Source organism: Denticeps clupeoides, chromosome 1 (genome assembly GCF_900700375.1).
Source record: "Denticeps clupeoides chromosome 1, fDenClu1.1, whole genome shotgun sequence".
Lineage (NCBI taxonomy): Eukaryota > Metazoa > Chordata > Actinopteri > Clupeiformes > Denticipitidae > Denticeps > Denticeps clupeoides.
The window spans coordinates 7,331,604-7,352,790 of NC_041707.1; the positions used below are offsets into that span (position 1 = coordinate 7,331,604).

Genomic DNA, 21,187 nt, shown 5'->3' on the forward strand with positions numbered 1-21,187 from the left:
TGTTAGGAGAAGTGGGAGTGTGGAAGAGACAAGAATGAAACGGTCTGGAGTGCGTTACATAAAAACAAAAATGTGACTACAATTTGAGTGCCGCTTTGAAAAGTAAATAATTAACAGGAACTCTTCGGCTGGATAGAAAATGATATAAATCCCAGAAGAAGTCACGAGAAAACAGAAAGGGACGGGGAGGGGATAACCAAACGTAACATGCACAACACAGACGGCTCTTTGTGTCCCGAAGCAGAGGTGAACTTGATCAGTCCTTGATCATATGCAGCTGGAAGGGAGCCCTCTCTCGCCTTCCCTCCCTCCGAGCACCAAGGCGGTGACAATAGCACACTGTTCCTGCAGTTAGCACGATTAACTGCCTCCTCTCTCAGACAGGCCTGTAGCCTCTTCCTGCATGTCCACACCTGTTAAAGCTACATCAGAGGGGAATGCCCAAGAGACAGCTCCCCCAAATGAGGAGACACATGTCCCAAAAATGTCTTCCTGTTTTCATATTACTGCTTTTATGGGTGTGGTCTGAATCGAGGAATTCTTTGGGGGGATAATAGGAGTGTAGAGCAAACACTCAACTAACAACTGATTTGTGGAGGGAGGGTGGAATCTGGAATCCCACATCCATCTAGGAGGAACCAGACCAGATAAGAGCAGGAGTGACTGTGTGTGCAAGAGCGCAAGAGAGAGAGAGATTATCCTTCTCCACAGCTTCATTCCAAGTGATGGCTCACATGCCTCTGTGCCTGTTACGCAACAAGGCTTGGGGCCCGAGTGCCGAATCCCCCTGCCAGCGTGTCTGCAGGAGCCGATCCAGTCAGCCAGCCAGACAAAATCCAATCAGAATACCAGTAGGACACATCAGAACAGACACCACGCAACAAGGAGATTTCTGGGAACCTCAAATCTAAAAGGGTCTGTGAGAAGGTTGTGTATTGCTCTGCATTTGACAGAACCTTGATTTAAGGGTGAGATGCTCCCCTCACCTCGCTGGTCCTGAAGATGACTCGGAAGTTGTACTGTGGCCCGTGCTCCTTGTCATCTTCCAGTTTCTCCCTCCGGAGGCTTACTGCAACAGGGCCCAATGCCTCATCCAACCCAAAGTAGTTCCAGTGCTCTGACCAAGAGGAGAGACAGTGAACACTCTATAAAGTTTAGAGGACCATTAATAACAATAAAAAGCATTTCACCTCTCAAATAAAAGTATTTCCTGTAGTAATAGGCTCCAAGGTCCACATGCTCTACTATGTACTGCTTGTTCCTGTCATTCAGGGCATTTGGTGCATCCTTCTGCCCTTCTAGAACGGCAACACCAGAGTTTGTAGAGTGCAAACTCATGGGCACTTCCAAAGAGCCACTATCCCCGACAAAACTCGCAAGACTTGCTGCTCCATCATGGACGGCCGGCCTGAGCCTGAAGTCGGCTCCAATCTCTGTGCGGAAGTAGGGGCAGCACTGCACCAGCTCATTCCCCTGGCTGTCGGTGAGGTCGTCCCGGCAGCTAAGCTCTTCCTGGCTGCCACTAGGGGAGCTGTAGGGCAGACTGTGTGTGGAGGACAGGGTGGAGGAGGCTGAGGTGGAAGCAGCAACAGCAGCAGCAGAGGCCCCAGTCGTGGTGTTTTTCCGCCTGGCAGCCGATGTCTGCTGGCTCCGGATGACGTCGTTCAAGTCGAAGAGGAGACTTTGCACGTCGTAATGAGCGAAGCCCTTCTGGCACAACCACGGCCTGAGAGGAGGCCCACAGTCCTCAGTACGGCCATCCTCCACATCAGAGCAAGCTCGTGGTGAGTCCGTCTCTGCCCTAACATTCCTCAGCTTCCGGAATATCGAATCGCCCCCAGTCTCAGACTTGGAACGTCTCTTGGGATGCTTGTTCCGGTCCCTCAGGCGGGTGGGCACCTGCCCGTCTTTGCTGTACTCTGTGAGCTCCAGCAGGTCCTGCTTGTGGCCGGAGCGCAACAGCTCATCTAGCCTGTCGGGGGCTGGGCTGCGTTGGTCCAGTTTTGTTCCTTGATAGCCTTTCAGCATCTCAAAAAAACTTTCACCAGTGGAGGAGGAAGCTGGGATGCCGTGCTGGTCGATGGATGATGTGCTTCCGTACTCCCGGTGCAGGGGGGACCACTTAGTCCCAACTGAGCCCCAGTCGTCTGCACTGTCCCCACTGCCATCTAGCTCACTTAAGGTGATGTCGCTGTTGCTACGTTGACGGATACGCCTGGCACCCCGGTGCTTTGGCCCTTGGTAGTCGGCCGCAGACAGGAAGCGGGGGTCTGTTGTCGTGCCAGCACTGCTGGTGCTCAAGCTAACACCAGTCATCAAACCGACTACCTGTGTCCTGTTCTTCAGTGTGGTATGGATGTTGTGAAGCATCACTGTGTCCTGAGGGCTCAGAAGCTTGATTGGTCCACCAGAACCCCCAACTAGCCCTCTACCACCTCCTCCAGAATGACTAGGTGGTGCAGTTTCCGAGGTAACAGGCCAAATTCCTCCTCCACCTTCCCTCCTGGGAGGCCAGTCAGCAACCCGTGCTCGCACGCCCATTTTCGGCACACCTAGCATTCCTGCCAATGTTGAGTAGGAGCTCTCAGAGCAGGAGAGATGGGGTGTAACCCAGTTGGTTAGATGGAGGTGGCGGCTGTAGAACTCATCAGATGCAGGAACGGAGCCCCCGACCATCCACTCTGCAAGAGGCCGATTCAGGCCGATCACCAACTGCAGAATTTAGCTGAAGTCATTTCTCTGTATGTCCGCATCCAGACTGATGGCTGCCTTCTGAGACCAGACATGAGCTGCCACTGAAGTATGGACTGAATCAGAGTATGTGAGGGGGGGGGGGGGCTAAGGCAAGATTTCCTCCTCTGGAGTAAAAAAAGAGGATGAGTTGTGGGGAGCGGTGGTAGGTCAGCCAACTCCTCAGTCCCAGTTGGGGGTTAATGGTTTAGAATGCTGCATGTTCTGTGAACCCAACGGTATAAAAATCTCCCCATGGCTCCACCAGTAATCTGCAAAAATAAAATACACTTAATTTACTGTCTGGGTAAAATGAAGAAACAAAAAGAGCATGGAAATGTACTGATAAAGGACCGTGAGGCTACTAGAACAAGACAACCATTTAGTAGAAAACGTTATTTGAAAGATCCTGAAAGTAAAGAGCTTTCATGCTTGTCATAGAATAATCCTAAATAAATTTTGCATTGGGGGGGGTTGTTATTTAGGATAATGGGCTTGCTATCTGGGGCAGTGGTGGCCTCGGAAGCGGACTCGTAAATGAAGGGTTGTGGGTTCAAATCCCCAGGTACCATCCCCACACAGTACTCCCCAGGCACCTTTTGTGGCTGCCCACTTATCACCAATGTGACTAGTTAAACGCAGAGGACACATTTTGTCATGTGCACCGTGTGCTGTGCTCGACCTATCTGCTGCATTTGACACCGTTAACCACAAGACTCTCTTGTCAATGCTGAAGAGGCTTGGAATTCGGGGCTCAGCATGGCAGTGGTTTGCTTCCTACCTTGATGAGCGATCTTACCAAGTGACTTGGAAAGGATCCACCTCTAACTCACGTATACTCTCCACTGGTGTCCCTCAAGGCTTGGTGCTAGGTCCTCTCCTTTTCTGCAACTCCCTTCTAGCTGGTCTACCACTATGTACCATCCGACCTCTACAACTCATACAAAATGCAGCAGCACGACTAATCTTCAACCTTCCCAAATTCTTCCACACCACCCCTCTTCTACGCTCCCTCCACTGGCTCCCAGTAGCTGCACGCATCAGGTTCAAAATACTGATGCTGGCCTACAAAGCCAAACATGGAGTAGCACCATCCTACCTCACAGCCCTTATTACACCTCGCACTGCACCTCGTATACTCCGAGCCTCCAGTACTGCTCGCCTGGTCCCTCCATCTCTGAAGGTAAAAGGAAGACATTCATCTAGACTCTTCTCTGTCTTGGCCCCTCGGTGGTGGAATGAACTTCCCCTCGAGGTCAGAACAGCTCAGTCACTGAGCACCTTCAAACGACAGCTCAAGACCTTCCCCTTTAAAGAATATTTAGATTAAATTGTAATTTTCTTGTTGTCGAACTTTGTGTACAGAATCTACAACAGAGTGAATAAAATAGATGTATTCATAGTTGGGGTCCTAGTGAACCAGAATTGATCTCTTCATCGATGGTAACTTAAGCACGTTGTAAGTCGCTTTGGATAAGGGCGTCTGCCAAATGCCGTAAATGTAATGTAAATGTGTATCACTATTCCGAAAACAATCACTTTCACAATCAGCTGATGACTCATAAAATAATAGCCAAAGTTGTTGTTTCCTTTTTTCTTTTTTAAATCATACTATGCACAGAAAAAACTATTCGATTGGCCCATTAGAAAGTACATCTGTCTTTTTTGAAGAATATACATCTACAGTGCATTTTAGGATTTGGGATTATCGTTTTTGCACATGCAGCCCCTCTGAAGTTGAGTATCTCAGGGCAGCGTGGTACGCTGATATAGTGCTCTTTGGATCATACACCCCCAGCACACATCAAAGCCGGCAGAGAACCCATGGATGTCTCCACATTTATCCATAAGCTGAGCGAGCACACATATCACGTTAGTGAGCAGTCAGAGCCACAAGATGGATTTATATGGGTAAAGTTCAAATCACTTTCAGTCTTAAAACAGCTATAAAAGTTAATGCACTGAACAAACTAATGACCATACCATATTTTCATAATTAATAAATTAAACTCATTTTATTAAGTAGCTGATATATAGACAGAATTGAAGTATATATAGCTGACCTGATCCATGCTTTATCTCAGGTTTGAGCTAAACAAACACGTATAGATTTTCCATACATTATTTACTGCACTATTAATATCAATATATATCGATATAAAGATTCAATATCAAAAGAACAAATGCAAGGAGGTCACTGAATAATGTCACTTAACTATAATAAATATTGTAAAATATTGCTGAGCAATTGCTCAATACAATATGCCAAGTGATGACAATATGAACTGTCATTTCGTGATAACATCAACAAATTGAGTGAATGGGAGGGAAATCTTAGATTAGACATAGGAATAGAATATCAGTATGGATTATTTTTCAATATCATAACAGAGCAGAATGATACTAATATTGTTCTTACATATCAAAAATGAGTATAAGTAGTATTTTTTAAAATGATCTGCAGGCAGATTTGAACATAAGAGATGTAAGTTAGGGCATCAGCATATGTTTACAAGGCTTATGTGTACGAGGAAAGTATGTGATGCAGGTTAAGTTCAGGCCTTGAGTCAAACATGGTGGTATGCAGTTAAAAGGCTTTTAAAAATTCAGGGATGCATGTAGCTGTGATTAACTGCCAAAAGCTGTGGTCAGTAGACTTTATGGCTCTGTAAATTATGTAATGACAGGCCCACCAGACGCTGCCTCTGAAAATGCACTGCCTCCGCACATTACACAACATCATCGGACGTTCATAATCACATTTTTATCTAGCGGTCAACAAACTGGGGAGAGATTAGACAAATTAAATCAGATTCACCAAGAACCATGCAAGCCAGGACACCGATGGATATGTAATTGCCTACAAATCAAGGCTCAGCTGCTAGGGCTTCCTGGTCATTTATTTCAGTGCAGGACCCCAGAGAGAAATGCAACCCACCATAAAACGGCGCTGTAACAGCAGCCCACCGGCCACAAAGCCCCATCAGCATCATGCTCACTCAACTGCACAGAGACTCGTTTTGCATCTTCGCCTGGCTACCAGACCAAATGTCATAAAAAGTTCAAATGCCAGACCATCCCATTGTCAAATGTCCCCTCAGACTAGAAATGGCATATTAACGTGGTGGTAGTGAGAGGTGAAGCACTATGTCAGTCTTCCTATCTGCCAATCAACAAACACACACATGCATCACTTAAATGAGTGCCGAAAAATTCCCAGTACATGTGTGCACAGAAGAACACACACAGGGTCCTGCTATCTCAGCCATTGGCCACCGGCAAGAGCCCAATGGCCCAAAGCTGCCGATCCAGCCATTTCAAATCCCATCCTGATTACTCGCTGCAGCACAATCACAAGCTTTACCGACTGCGGGGTCTTCCCCTGACGGAGCACGGCACTATAAAAAGCAGGGCTACATACAGAAATGATGGAAAATGCAGTCAAATGAGCACAATGTTGACCGGAATCATGAGAGCACATCATATTTCATCATCGCTCATCCTCTTACTGACAGCTGCTGCCGTCGGGTGGAGTTGTGTCAGTAAACCCCTTCCCACGGGCAGTAAATGAGGAATTTGGCACAGAAGTCCTCTCTAATCCGACACTGGTCATTTTTGCTGAGGCAGATTATTTGCTGGACAGAGGCGCGGTGCCTAAACGGAGGCTAACTGACGGTAATCGTGCGGCTGACCTCCCACAGAGGCCTCTGTGGGGGCGGAGGATCAATAATAATACAGCGGGCCTGGCCGATTTTATGGAGAGATTTACTTGTTGTTACGACACAACAGCAGGACAGGAATAGTCCTGTACGTGTTTTTCCATGTGCCACATCCTGGGAACAGATCAGAAAAACAGAACAATGCAGGGCCACACGGACCACATGGTTGGCCAGTGATAAAAAGCCTATATGGACATACAATTAAGAAGATGTTGCAAATTGCAACATAAAATCTATAGCTCATTAGTATCATTTAAAGAATGAGTGCAAACTGGAGTGGACAAGGACAAGGACCTAGAAACACAAACTGCTTCCCATTCACCTAGAGCTGTGGGGTTACTCTGAAGTAGCAACAACAGCCAACCCCCCAAGTGACAATGCCAGTGAACCTCGATATCCTAGGAGACCTGGTTAGCACTTCCAGGATCCTCACTGCCAAACTACGTGGTGTTCCCAAGACCCCAACAATGGCTTTTAGATGCACGCCATACTCGCAGTAATTACATCTCTACCATCCATCGGGAGCTGGCTGACAACACCCCCCCCCTCCCTCCACCCTATCCCAGAGAAGGAGCTCCATACTGGTTACCAAGCACAATGTCCCCTGTGTCCAAATCTACAACCGGGCCTCTGCTTCAGCACAGAGGAGCCTTTGATGCAAACCAGCAAGTGCCTGGACATGGAGGGTCAGGAGCATAAAGCTTAATGAATCAGTGAGACAGACTGAGCAGGATAGAGAAAAAGACAGAAGTGAGATGCTTGAGACAAGATGGAAGGAAACAGGGTAGGAATAACAAAATAACATCAGGAAGAGTAGAAAGAGGAGAGGGAGAATACTGAAAAAGACGAAGCAGAGGGTAGGTGCTCTGATTGGCTGAGTGTGGTTCATTGGTGCCTATATGTTGCTATGCAGTCACAGCCTTATTCACAGCCTGTTCACACTAATTCTTCTTCACCATCTACTTGGTTGTTTATTATCATAATTAAAGAAAATACGTATTTACGTATACATATGTATTTCTGTTTTTCTGTCTATACATGAAATTGTTCTTAGCCACAATAAAATGACACTGTTAATACACAGCTTCTAGCCTCATGCCTTGCCATTTATAAAAAAAATGCACAAAATTCCCAATACATCATTATAGCACTGCCTTACTTGTAAAGTCACACACAAATTAGACATCCAATAATGAAGATTTGGCTGATGATGTGGAATGCAATTATTCAAAGAGTGTTAACCTCTAAAGTAAACTGAGTGTAAACAGAACAAAGCTTCAAGAGGTCGGTGCAGAGTTTCAGTTATTGGTGATAATGCAAATTACATGCTAAAGATTATCAATATAAGCAGAATGCACCTCAGTCCATCAGACATCCAATTATAGTGCATTATCCTGCACTACAAAGGCGCGGCCATGCATTAATGTTGAGGACAAGGTATGGGACGCTGGCAACTCCACTCACTTCCAATTTGAATCAATGATTGAGCTCTAGCGTGCTTGTTTCCTTTCATAAAGAAGTCTTGGACATCTCCTTAGATCTGAGGTGTCCTATTACAGTCCATGAGGAATTATATCTTTTTTTTATTCCATCAGCTTCTACTGATTCAACAGATTTGGCAGATCTCATGACTCATCTGGCTTGGTGAAATCCGAAAGCTTCCGGACAGCTGCGCAAGGTTGACCCCTTGGTGACTGTCGCCATTCCTTAGCTAGAATATTGCTTTGCCGTATTACGCTACAGATCTCTATGTGATTAAATAAAAACATGTCAGCACCGTGTTCCGCATCGACAGGAGCAGTGTAAGAGGCAGGAAAGTAGGAGTTGTGTGAACAAACTGAGGAAAAACCCTATTCTGAGTCACACCAGAGAAGTCACTTGTAATACACAGCAGCACAGCACACAGCGCACACAGTGAAATTTGTCCTCTGCATTTAACCCATCACCCTGAGTGAGAAGTGGGCAGCCATGACAGGCGCCCGGGGAGCAGTGTGTGGGGACGGTGCTTTGCTCAGTGGCACCTCAGTGGCACCTTGGCGGATCGGGATTCGAACCGGCAACGTTCTGATTACACACACATCAGAAGATGAGTCAGACCGACATCTGTTTGCTAATGCTGTGCAAGTGAAAGGACAGATCTGATCCCCCACAAGGCCTCCACTGAAATAGGGGGAAAAGGAAACTCCCACGACCGGCTCGTCCACATTTTAATTTTCAATTTACAGTTCCCAGTTCAAATTCCTACCTGTCCCTCCCCTTCATGAGCCCTCTACCCTACTGTTGTTGCTGGAGACATGCCAACGGCAAGACCTGTCTGAACAAACTGAAAACACAATCTGTGTTACCAAGAAAACAAAGAAGCCCAAAGAAAAGGCCTGGTATTTCATCCAAGGAGGAAGCGACGAGTCAAGTTATATACAGCAGATGCTGCAAGCCCAGACTAAGTTAAGGAGGCAACAGATTTAGAGGTTAAGCATCTACATCTTTGGGTTTCAAATCCACATTGGTGCATTAGAGCTGCATTTCAATCTTCAAATACTTGCGGATACAGCTAGATTGCTTAAACGATCTACTCTAGCCTATAGCAGTACTTATCCAACTCCAAATTCCGGTAGACTAAGTATTTTCTAGGGGTGAGACAATAACAATCAATATTTAAATCTATTTTGATACATTTTCAATGTATGCATTTTAAATAAAGCAAGGAACTGAAAGAAACACACCTACAGAATATACAGTATATCTAAAGATATATTCTTTTGCAGTTATAAAAGGAGTCATGATTGATTTAAGGACAACTGCCCTGAAATAAATTAAGCATTGCAGAATTGACAATAGTCAATAGTCATGCAATAGTCAATAGTTAGCAATAAGGCATCACACCTACAAGGTAGTGATTTCAATACATGCTCTCCCCATGGGTTTCTTCCAGGTTTTCCGGTTTCCTTCCATGGTCCAAAGCTATTCACACAGGGAAAGTTGTCTGTAGGTGTGAGTGAATGGTGTGTATGTGTGTGTGTGTGCGCGCCCTGTGGGTGTCCTGGCATGGGCTCCGGCAACCACAACCCTAAGCAACAGGACTAAGAATTTATGGAAAGTGAGTGATAGTAAGTGAAATATGTCAATATTGTGATGTCATTATATTGGGCAGATATTTATATCCAGAGCAACTTACAATCAGTAGTTTCAGGGGCAGTAGGGGAAAATAGGACATCTGGTCACCCTATATTAAAGCAATTGACCTGAGAAGTTAAAGGCTCAACTGTGCAATGCACCGCAGAGGAGTACCACAAGGTCTAAGATCAGGGCCTCTGTTGAATCACAAAGAGCAGCAGAGAGGAATGACTGCAATGAGCAGAAAGAATGTGAAGTATTCCAACGAGCCAAAGTTCCTGCCCTAGACCCCCTGCAAGCAACACTTTCCCTTTAACTGCCCCTCACAGCAGACAATGTACTTTTACCCCTGGGGAGAACTCGTTTGGGCATTGCCGTCTTTACACACCTTCTTACACTACCAGAGCTAGGCCCAGACCATAAAAAATGTATCAAAGGGAGAAGTAGCACTGCTCCATATGACCTAAAGTTCAAACATCAACTGCATCTTCCTTGTCCTTGATCATAGAAACCAAGAATGAGAATCACGAGTGAAAATACCACATGTAGATTAAAATAGGGGATTGTGGCATCTTGGGGGGTTAACACCAAAATTAGTTAAAATGACCAGTTGCTTTTGGGAGGAAAAGGGGAATAATCCGACAAAAAAGCAAGAGAATTCTGAGTGCTCTATCAGACCTTCTCAGAGTTAACTAAACAGAACATACCCTAATCACTGTAATGACTTCAGCCTGGCCCAAGGCTCATGCCAACAAAAGCGAAAATCTAAATGAACTGAATATGAGAAAAGTTCAAAAGTTTCAAGCATGCACACAAATTCTTACCTCATTACAGGAACACAAACCGAGATGGTTTCAAAAAGACATCCGTAAACATTAACTAGGACAGCCTCTAAATTTGACTCCATGAGGAATACACAGACACCCATTACCTGCGCGCACCTTCTCTCAGTCTTCCTACCACAGCTCCGACATGGGGAGATGAAAACTGCAGAGTTGAAGCTTTGAAATTCAAAATGCCACAGGCACCACCGCGGTATTACTGCACTTCATTTTCTGAGAGCGGATGAGGCTCACGCGGATGCTTGTTAGTCAATCTGACTCCTGCATTTCTTTTCCTTTCTTTATCCTTTTCACTCACAATCGTGCATCAACTCACTCAAATATTTGCACACCTTTTCTCACAATTTAAAATAATTTATCATAATATTAACGTTTTTACTTTTAGTATTTTAATTACACCCCTTTCTGCTTAAACCCAGTCATTCCAGATGTCTGTAAAACAGATGGGGAAAAAAGAAACAATAGAACCAGAGCTACATTCAGTTCCAGTTGGTTCATGGTGAAATATAATGACATGAACTATGTAGAAAATAATGGTAGCCATAGGAATGTCTTTAGTAACATAACTAATGCAACTAACTACACATTCTATAATCTCACAATTAGAAAATGTGATAAAGAAAACTCATTATTCATATATAACCTGTAACAAACACCACTTAAATTATATTAAGCAGCCTGCATTTCAAACTAACTACTATGCAATTGGTTCTCTGTCACAGCTTGATTTCCTCTGCTGGAAGGGTGTACGTGATCTGAGAGCAGCCATGGACTTTAGCGTATTGTACACTTGACAAATGAGCGAGAGAAAACTGGAGAACCCCGAGGCAAACCCTCACCAACATGAGGAGAGCATATAAACTCCTGCCACACAAGGTCCAATTCAGTATTTAAACTCACAGCCTTGGAAGTGGGAGTCCAGGCTATTAAATTCTGTGCCACCATGCAACTCCCAAGGAAAATCTATGTTTTACAAACTAACCCCGCAATGGAGTCAGAATTACAATCGAAGCTCGATGAAAGGGGGGTTGTCAAATTTAAAACATCAAGAGGGATGGTGAATTTATGCCAGTAGTGTCTTTTTGTGTGTCTATTGTCCCTGGGACATGTAAGCTGTGACGTCCCACAATTCCGTAGTTCATCAATACTTGCTCCTGGAGCACATCAGCTCAATGGCACATGTTTGATGTGAAACAGCCATGGCTGTGTTGCTAACGTTTACCCATCCTCTGGAGTTTCCTTTGTTTTCCGCCATGACCTTTCTGCTTAGTGTGTGTGGATGAACTCTGCGCCAGACCATCTGAAATGGGGACTGAAATAGACAAAGCAGAAGTATAATTAATGGGGTGGCTGAGATTCTAAATAACCATGCGCACGGGTACCATGTAATTCCATGTAATTTGATCAGATCCACCTACCATCTGCCTATTGGTCACCTCCACCTATATAAAGAGAGTTTGGATGGTGTTCGGGAGGTCCCCAGGGCCTGCTAGGCCCTTACTCTTTGGGAGGTCCCCAGGGTTCATGACAATCTGCAAGGAGCTCCGTTGGGGATCTCATTCGTGTGTGTTGTTACGTAGTGTGATAGACCCCTTTGTTGTTAGCCTGTGTTAGCCTGTTAGCTTTATGTGCCCTTTTGGTTAACTTTTGTGCTTGTTTGAGTTGTCCCCGCTGGACCACCCCTTCCTTTATGCTGTACTGATGTTGGTTAGCTGTGCTGAGGCCGCTATTTTATTGTACCCGTTAGCTCACAGTAAATAAAAGCACTGTTTGTGTGCTTTGTTTGGTTGTGTGTGTAACAGTGGACCTCCTCCTCTCCACACCCATAGACCCCTAGACTTAGGAACATGCTGGTCATGTGATGATAATGACTATAATGAAATATATTTTCTGTTTCTTCCCATCTAGTCGCACAGATGACGTCAGTTCCGCAATATGTAGAAAATAACGCCATAAATTAGATTCAGGATACTTCTGATGGGTGAACTGAGAGATATTTGGATGCACTATACAATGAATTTGAAAAGAAAAGAAAATGTAATGGAACAAAAACATGGAACAAATCAGAGCGTCTTCCATGTCTGGAATGGACGTAGTGAATTCTTGAGTCGTTTTAATTACGAAATGGGTTTGACTAGAAGAAACTGTTGGTTTTGTCTAAAATTGCTTTACAAAAAAGAGTTTGCCTAAAATAAGACTTAAATGTCATCAGTTCTTGTTGGCTAAAACTAAACTAAACTATACATGGATAATTCTGACTACAATGCTCAGACTCTTAGTTTACTGAAACTTGACTACGACTAAAATGACAGGTTGACGCAAAGACTAGACTAAAACTAAAATTAAGACAAAAGCAACTACACGCAACACTGGCACTGAGATCGAACAACATGTGCTCCGTAAAACTCTCAACAGCACACCAGTCAGGTACACCTCAAAGTTCAAAAAGGTGAGAGGGAGCAGACATTGGCCTTTACAGTATTGGAAAAACATGCATGTATAAGTCATGTATCTTGTATCCAACTCCATATTAAGCACATCATGCTTTTATTTCTGAAGGGTTAGCAGTTTGAAATCATCATTGTTTTTTCCCAATTAAATAGAACCGGATCAGGAAACATAAACCAGCTAGTTTCACCCGTTATGTTAACCTCAGATTATTGCCGGTTTTCCAGTCGGTAATCAAACATAAATGCTCATAAGTATTTCAATACGGCCTTCTATTAGATAATGTAACACAATGCAGTGAGTTCACGGCTCAATCAGAACTTTCCACATGGGTCAGAACGCCAATACTGCTGAGAGTCCGCTCACAAAGTGGCATTATGCAACGACCCACAGAGCTGTGACACCAGAGCCGAAATTACTCAAGTCAATTAATTAACTGGGACAGACATACGACGCAGCGCTGTAACATCAGCATCTACCTGGGACTTGTCTTCATTCAGAACTGGACTTTCAGCGGGTTCATTTAAAAAAAAGAACATGAAAACGAGGGCCTGTGTCACACGTTCAGAGACAGAGGAAACCTTCTATCGATTATCAGCAGCAGCTGGTTAAACAAACCACATGTGACACGTCCCCCGCCCCACGCTTTCCATTTTAGCGCTGGTTCACCGCTTCGCAATTAACACTTCCCCAACACCCCTGAGGGGGAAAATGAATACCCAGAAGACCCCGAGGAAAATAAACAGTTGTACAGAACACGCCATTTGCATTCGAGAAATTGAACAGCACTTGTCAACGTACAGCAGACATAAGAACACTCTGAGACCCAGAATTCTAGGGCTGCGATGGCAGTGATGATCCAATCACGGCTCACCACCGACTCGGTTCCATCCAACAGTTTCAGCCCTACAGATAACTGCCTGGTGCAGATTCTCTGGGCAGGTTCAGAGAGTGGATTACTTAGCCTGGTATTTTGGCTTTAAATAAAGGCCTGCATACTATTTTATTCAAATATATTAATGAATAAGACATGTTTCACACATTATATATTGGTATTTGAATAACTCTTAGCAGATTTCTTTTTTTTTTTTTTTTTTTTTACATGTAATATGAGTATTAGGGGCGTGGCTCTCAGTATCTCTAGATATCTGTTTTATGGATTTTTTTTTTTAAATGATAATTGTGGTTTTGTAATATTATGTGATTTAATAATTAAAAGGAGTGTTCCTGGCAAGCATTGCAAGCCGATGTTCTGTTAAAATAAATGGTGCAACTCTTGAAACCGACTTAAGTGTAAGTCAGTAACAGCAAACACTGCATGTTCAAATAAAAATCTGGCTCAATTTTCATAAAAAACTGCCTGACAGTCTTTCCTCCCCTACATGTTCCAATATACAATTGGGCAAAAAAGTATTTTGCAAGTTGTCCCACTTAAAAAGATGAGAGAGGTCTTCATCTTAAGTGCACATCAACTGTGAGACAGAATGTAAAAAAAAAATCCCATTGCATGATTTCTATAGAAATGATTTGTATAAGGGTGCAGAAAATAAGTATTTGGTCAGTATAAATTCACCTCAATACTTTTTAACGTAACCTTAGTTGGTAACGACAGAGGTCAAATGTTTCTCGTAGGACTTCATGTGACATCCCATCTGGTTCCCTGTCTCTGTATCTCCCTGTGCGTGTTTCTTGGTGGTCAAAGCATGATTGACTCCTCCCATTCCAGATTCTGGTTGGCAGCCTGAAACTAGGCGGAAGATTTAAAATGGCTGCAGCTTCCATTGACGGGGGGTGAAGGAAGGTGAACAGGAGAGGACCACGCTGGCAAGTCTACACCTACAGTTAACAGTGAATTTGTGCCTTCCAAACCGCTGTGTAGTTTTTACTTGTGTTTCACCAAAGTTGTGTATTTTTGGTTAATCTATAATAAAATCACTTAGTTTGGCGTGGCTCCTCTCAATTTTGTTCACTTCACCAGATTTGCACACATGTAGCTGGTATTCTTCCATGCAGATGTTCTCAAGACCTGTGGGGCTGTCGCTGGGCACAGTTTGTCTATTGGATTGAGGTCTGGAGACTCGCTAGGCCACTCCAGAATTTTGTAATGGTCTTTACGTAGATGCTCCTTCATTATCTGGGCGGTGTGTGTGTATGGCATCGTTGTCATGCTGGAATGCGCTCACTGATGGAGGTTTTTGCCAAAAATCTCGCCATACATGGCTCTATTCATCATTTCCTTAACACGGATCGGTTGTCCTGTCCCCTTTGCAGAAAACCAGCCCCAAACAATAATGTTTCCTCTCCCATGTTTCACAGTGAGTATGGTATTGTGAGTATGCAACTCAGCATTCCCTCCCTTCCATACAGGAGTTCTATTTTGGTCTCATGACATTCTCCCAATTCTCTGGATCACCCAGATGGTCTCAGAAAAATTTTAGACGGGCCTGGACATGCACCGACTTAAGTTTAATCTATGACGATGTACTGCGTTACTAATAGTAACCTTTGTTACTGTGGTCCCAGCTCGCTTCAGGTCCTTGACCAGTTTCCCCTGTGTAGTTCTAGGCTGTTGCTTAAAGGAGGATCAATTCTCGCATCAATTCTGAGGGACCGAATTCTCACTCACTTGTAGGCGCAAAATATTTTCTGCACCATTATACAAATAAAGTCTTTGGAAATCATATAATGTGATTTCTTGGACTGTTTTTTTACTGTGTCTATAGTAGATTTCATAGTTATAAATATATAACCTATACAACACTATTATATAACTGTACAACATATTTGAACAAAATATTGTCATATAAACAGTACAACGTTTTTAAAAACTGGTCATTTTACACAAAGTACATTTAATCTATAAACCAGATTCTCAGGGTTGGTACAAACGGTCAGAGGGCATTTGCCTCGAATTATAAGGACCAGCTACAACTGGAAAGATAACATTGAGAATAAAAATGTTTTCTGACATGACAAAAGATGGAATGTAATATGAAAAGATTTGATGCTCCAGGGCACTCCGGAAACAAGATCCTTTCATGAGAAAAATCTAAGGCCAAATGCTTGTGTCTGTGATCTTGTAAAGTGTAATATTAGAGGCATGTCATCTCCTCAAACCATTAACGGCAACAAAAACCCAGTTTCATCCACCCGATCGGCGGTGGTTGAAATCCCTGCTCTGCTACAAGAAGCCGAGACAACAAAGGCGACGCGAGGTTCAAGCAAAGGCCAAGTTATTCTGCCAGGCGACCGAAATTTTAGGCCTGCGGTCAGATGCGCGGCTGAGGCATGACTGTGCTGAACCGAGCCTCCTGTGTGAACGGCGGGGCCCCGATTACTGGGTCCGGCATCTCGAGTCCTCTTATCGCATTACAGGGCAGGCGTGCCCAGACACAAGCCTGGCAGATCACCTCGGTTTGTGTTCATACCCCTTCCTGCCAGAAGATCGCGTCGCTGCAGAAAGCGCACTCGCCACACATTACCGCCTGCCGGGACGGGCCTGCTCATTACGCTCAAGCCGGCTGTCCCCGCCAACTAGAGTATATTTTCTACACTGGTGTGGTCTGCGGGTTAGACGGAGAAGAGAAGAATCCCTCCCTGTCTGGGGTTTCTGTGGGCTGGGAGGGACTTAAACATGTCCCTGCTGCGTCCAAGGAATCAGCTTGTCCCGGATTCTCTCGCAGTTCACGGCAAGCGGTGATTTACGTCTCAATTCGTAAAAAGGCGCGTTACACAGATGCAGTGATGCCTACATATCAGACACTTAATCCCTTCTTATACCCAAAGGGGGTAATTACCCAGAGAAGAAGGTTACCTGCAGGTCTGGAAGTGTCATGTAGGTGTCTGTTCAACAGTGGGCGTGGCATAAAACATGACAGTACTAAAGAAACAAATAAATTGCTCAATTCTGATCTGGGAAGTTTATTGTCACTCTCAGAATTGGGTGATCCGTATCGGGATACAAACCGAGGTCCGCCGTATCATGCCTACCCAACCAAACGCCGCTCTGACCATCCGGCACATGCTTCACGCCGTGAAAACATGCACGTCTGTGCTAAAGCGGGGGGGGTCTGAAATGGAGGATAGCGTTAGGGCAACAGCATCAGGTTGGACAAACACGGCTGCGTTGCTCTCATCTCCCCGCCCCCCCCCCCCCCCTTTTGCAAACCATTACAAAGCATTTTTTTTTGTGTGTGTGAATGTCGCCCAAACGCGGCAGCAGCTTCCTTTGTTTGTCGGCGTTTACTCGCCGACGGCGGGCTGAAAGAGATTACATCACCGCCATTGAGATCACAGGGATCTCCTGGCCGTTCCATTATCCAGCACCTCCGCGATGCTTCCACGCACACACACACACACACACACAGTCGAAGCTCGGAATGCTCCCAGCTGCTCAGTGGCACACGCAGTCACCGTGGCGATTAAAGGGAAACAGAATGGGTGGCATTCCACACATCTCGGCCACGGCCCGACTTTACCCAAGTCGAAGTCGCCTTGTTGAATGCGGCACTGTGGAAATGAAAGACCAGGCAGTCATCAATCTCAGAACTCCAAACAGGGCGGCACGTGGCGTCTCCTGTAAAGCCAGGACGGCCTTCCCGCCCCCTCGTGACACAATGCCGACGACTGTGACATGTGTGAAAAATCGGGCGACCGATGCACATCAGAGTGCCCAATAAAGCACGGCCAGGTCCCCATCATCTGTATTCCCCACCAGTGGCGTTACCAAGGACATGCCCCCCATCCCTGTCACACGCTGCCACCGGTGGCAAGTCACCCTCTCCATCTACTGTGGCAGATGCTGGCGTAGCTGAAGGGTCGAACGTCCAGGTACACTTCCACGCCACGACGCAAACGAAGCGCATGGCACGGCCGAGGGCAGACGTGGGGTCTGGCACCAGGCATGAAGAAGTGACTTGAACAGACCGCGACAAGGCGTCATGTCGTCACTCCCCCAACTTGGGCCATCACGCGGCGCGGCGCGGCTCGCGACACGTTCACCTGCAGACAACGTCGGTTTGAAAATAAAGAAATAAAATGAAGTAACCTGTGCGGAAATCTACCCGGAAAACGCGGCTGGAAGAGAGGGCTCTCCGACCCGGGGAGCGTTCCGCCGCCTGCGCATTGTTGTAACTGGTCGCGGGGGTTCTCCAGCAGCCGTCGGGCTGGAGGGGCTAATGGGAATAAATCAGACATTCTCGTGTGTTCCGGTTTCAGGACTCACCTTTCTGTCCCCCCTCCTCCTCCTCCTCATCCTCCTCCTCCTCCTCAACCGCTGGACGTCATGATCAAAATACTAAGCAGCATTTTCTCCTCCTTCGGATCGCTCGAGGAATCCGCTGGCGCCGAAAAGAGAAAATCTCGCCCCCGAACTCTCCGTGCGCCGCTGCGCCCGTCCCGCGGTCCCCGGCGCAGATGCAACTCAGAAGTTTGCTTACAAAAGTTACGCGCGTCGGCTTCGCTGCGCTATGCAGTTGCGGAGACGATGAGATCACTTCAATCCCCCAGTATCCTCCCGCGGCGGGAGTCTCGCGAGAAGGGCGCGCGCTCGAGAGGCGTTGCCGTGGAAACCGCGAATGCAGCGGCGGCGCCGGGGCTGGCCTGCTGCTGACCACGTGACCGGCGACCTCCACACCTGAGGAATCAAAGCAGATCTGTGTGCGGTACCTGACTGACCGATGCGAGACTGCGTTTATTTAATAGTATAAATGTGTACAAAGAGATGGATAAATGGAGATGTGTGTGTGTGTGTAATATTTGGTTATGTTTGCAATATTTGCATATTGGTCCACTTGAATACTTGCAAATCTATTTCACTGCATATCATACCATGTATGACTGTGTACGTGTATAAATATATAAGTATACACTGCAGCACAGCACACGGTGACACAACGAAATGTGTCCTCTGCTTTTAACCCTCACCTTTAGTGGGGAGCCATGAAAGGCGCCCAGGGAGCAGTGTGTGGGGACGGTGCTTGGCTCAGTAGCACCTCGGCGGATCGGGATTCGAACCGGCAACCTTCTGATTACGGGTCCACTTACTTAACCGCTAGGACTCACTGAATAACCTAAAGGCAAGACCACGGCAACAGTTTTTCGTCTGTTTAATCCTGGTACTGTTACATTACGTAATCAGAGAGCAGTGATGGTGGTATGTAGTAAAAAAGTGAACTATTGTCTGAGAATGCAGGCCACCGCAACTGGATGAGCCAAGATGGAGGACGTTTCATCTGTAATGTGGCAGACATTGTGGAAAACGGGGGAGCGTGCAGCGTTTATGAGAGCCGCATGGCTGAAACAAAACAGGGCTCTTTGGCAAACATGATCAGATAAGAAGAAAGGAGAAAGTCGCGGCAGGATAAGCCCAGAGAATGTAGACTGCAGAAGCAGCGGCTCTGCCTCGCCAGTGCTGCCGGAGCCACATGTCCAGATGTGTGCGAGGCTGATGGAGATCCACGTGGCAGGCAGTGGAGAAGCTTTGATGCAGAATGATTGGATTTAGTGAAACGGTTGGATGAAGAGCTGCATGGAGAAGGTTGCATAAAGATGGTATCTAAAACGCATGCAGCAATTTCACAGGCACAGACTTGTGAGAAGAGACCTCAAATTCACAGAGACTCATTTCAAGAAAACACTACCCGTTTGGGCACCATTTAACTTTAGAAATCTACTGTAACTAGCTTTTTTTTTAGAGCTGTGTGTATATAAATAAGTTCAATGTATGCCCAGTTTTTGTTCAAAATGACGAACAACCGAAAGTATATGTGATTGATGGCGCCGCCTACAGTAAAATCTGGGTACAGACAGGCAACCTCATCCCTTGTTTAATTAGTATTGATGTACCTTCACAAAAGTATGTCCAGCCTTTTTTTTTTATTGCAACATTAATAAAGGTACAGAGCATTTGAAATGCATTTCCATAATTCTTTAATGTTTACAAGACATCTAGTAATACCCTCTCATAATTTTTGAATATTACCTTCATTAGAGAAACAATAAGAAATATGGAACACGCCACAACATTAAACCATTGTGCTAAATCAAGCCCAATTTTTCATGCTAATACAAAATGCTTCTTTAGTTCTTAGTCAGTCTTAAAAGCCTCTGAATATCAGGCTCGATGTCAATGGTGGGGAATTTTTTACTATAGCGTTTGAACGGCTCGCCCTCTGGGCCAATGAGAAACTTCTCAAAGTTCCATGAGATGTCTGTCCGACTGATGGGACTCCACACCAGAAACTTGGGGTCCTGGATGAGGGAGACTGGGTCATCGTCGGGGTACGGCAGCTTGTCTTTCAAGTAGGCAAACACGGGGTGAGTGTTTGCGCCGTTCACATCACATTTCTCAAAAACGGTGAAGGACGGTTGGTAGCCCTCCCCTGGACGCACATATTTCAGTGAGTTCAGGATCTCACCATTTGCACAGTTTTCCTGTTAAAGAAAATGGCAAGACCTTACTACAGAGCTGCAGGACACCATTTTTTAAATGCAATGAGCTCGTTGTGTCCATTTACATTTGCTAAGAGTTTGTAGCTGTGGTAACTGTTTTAAATCCAAAATCTCATTTATGGAGGCATGCAATGTCCCGCCCCTTTGCTGTTCTGAAGCTCAGAGTTTAGAAAGCTCACCTGGTAGCCAAACTGGTTGCATGGGAAGCCCAGGACCACCAGCCGATGTGGATACCTGCTCTGAAGCTGGTTCAGCTGGCTGAAGTCCCGGGTGGTGGTTCCTCAGAGAGAGGCTACATTCTCAATGAGGACCACCCGTCCTCTGAAGACATTAAAGTCAACGGAATCCCCTTCCAGCGTCGTTGCGCGCAAATCGTAGAAGGTCTTGGCGATGTAAGCCATGGTCCCCTCCTGCTATCCAGTGCTACCGAAAGCATCGGTGATCGCCCTGTAAATCCTGCAGGTCATGTGACTTGGGATATAAAGGTGCCTTTGTTGGGTGTCAAATGACTTGGCTGGAAAGTGATACGCAAGTGACATCCAATACCTCGAAAGTGTAAGGATGTAATTCGCTTATTCATGTTTTGGCTGTCCTGGTATAGGTGATCAATAAAATGAGCACTGAATAAAAATGATTTTTTTCAGCTTTCAGCTTTGCGCACAGGAATGAGTGCATCACCGGACAACTTTTTTTTTCTTATGGAAACGTATGGTCAGCAGAATCCATAAAAAGACCACGCTGCACCTTAAAGACAGGTGAGCTTTTAATAGTAGGCGAGAGAAGCCTATAGCTCTTGAGCTCCTTTTAGTGAAACAGGAGCTGAGGTGCAATAGAAACCCATCCTGGCCTGCCTTAAAATGTAATTTACCATCACCACATTGC

The 21,187-nt window shown here is 45.5% G+C and overlaps 2 protein-coding genes across 6 annotated transcripts in view; both read right to left on the reverse strand.

Moving 5' to 3' along the window:
• Positions 1-18,360, reverse strand: part of LOC114789974 (signal-induced proliferation-associated 1-like protein 1) — a 36,079-nt gene extending 17,719 nt beyond the window's left edge. For 2 of the 5 annotated variants that reach the window (XM_028979533.1, XM_028979497.1), the window contains exons 1-3: positions 18,078-18,360; positions 1,191-3,002; positions 987-1,117 (exon numbers count right to left, since the gene is read on the reverse strand). In XM_028979533.1, coding sequence (XP_028835366.1) covers positions 987-1,117; positions 1,191-2,676 — 1,617 coding nt within the window. In that variant the 5' untranslated portion in view covers positions 2,677-3,002; positions 18,078-18,360. Of the gene's footprint in view, positions 1-986; positions 1,118-1,190; positions 3,003-11,621; positions 11,718-17,900; positions 18,014-18,077 lie in introns of those variants that run through there. The other 3 variants (XM_028979506.1, XM_028979515.1, XM_028979524.1) reach the window with 3 other exon arrangements.
• Positions 18,361-19,714: 1,354 nt separating this feature from the next.
• On the reverse strand, positions 19,715-20,759 carry gpx2 (glutathione peroxidase 2). The gene is made up of 2 exons (XM_028975055.1): positions 20,485-20,759; positions 19,715-20,287 (listed from the first exon to the last, which is right to left on the reverse strand). Exons 1-2 carry the CDS (start codon positions 20,704-20,706, stop codon positions 19,934-19,936), a joined length of 576 nt encoding a protein of 191 aa, XP_028830888.1. The 5' UTR covers positions 20,707-20,759; the 3' UTR covers positions 19,715-19,933.
• Positions 20,760-21,187: the final 428 nt, after the last annotated feature.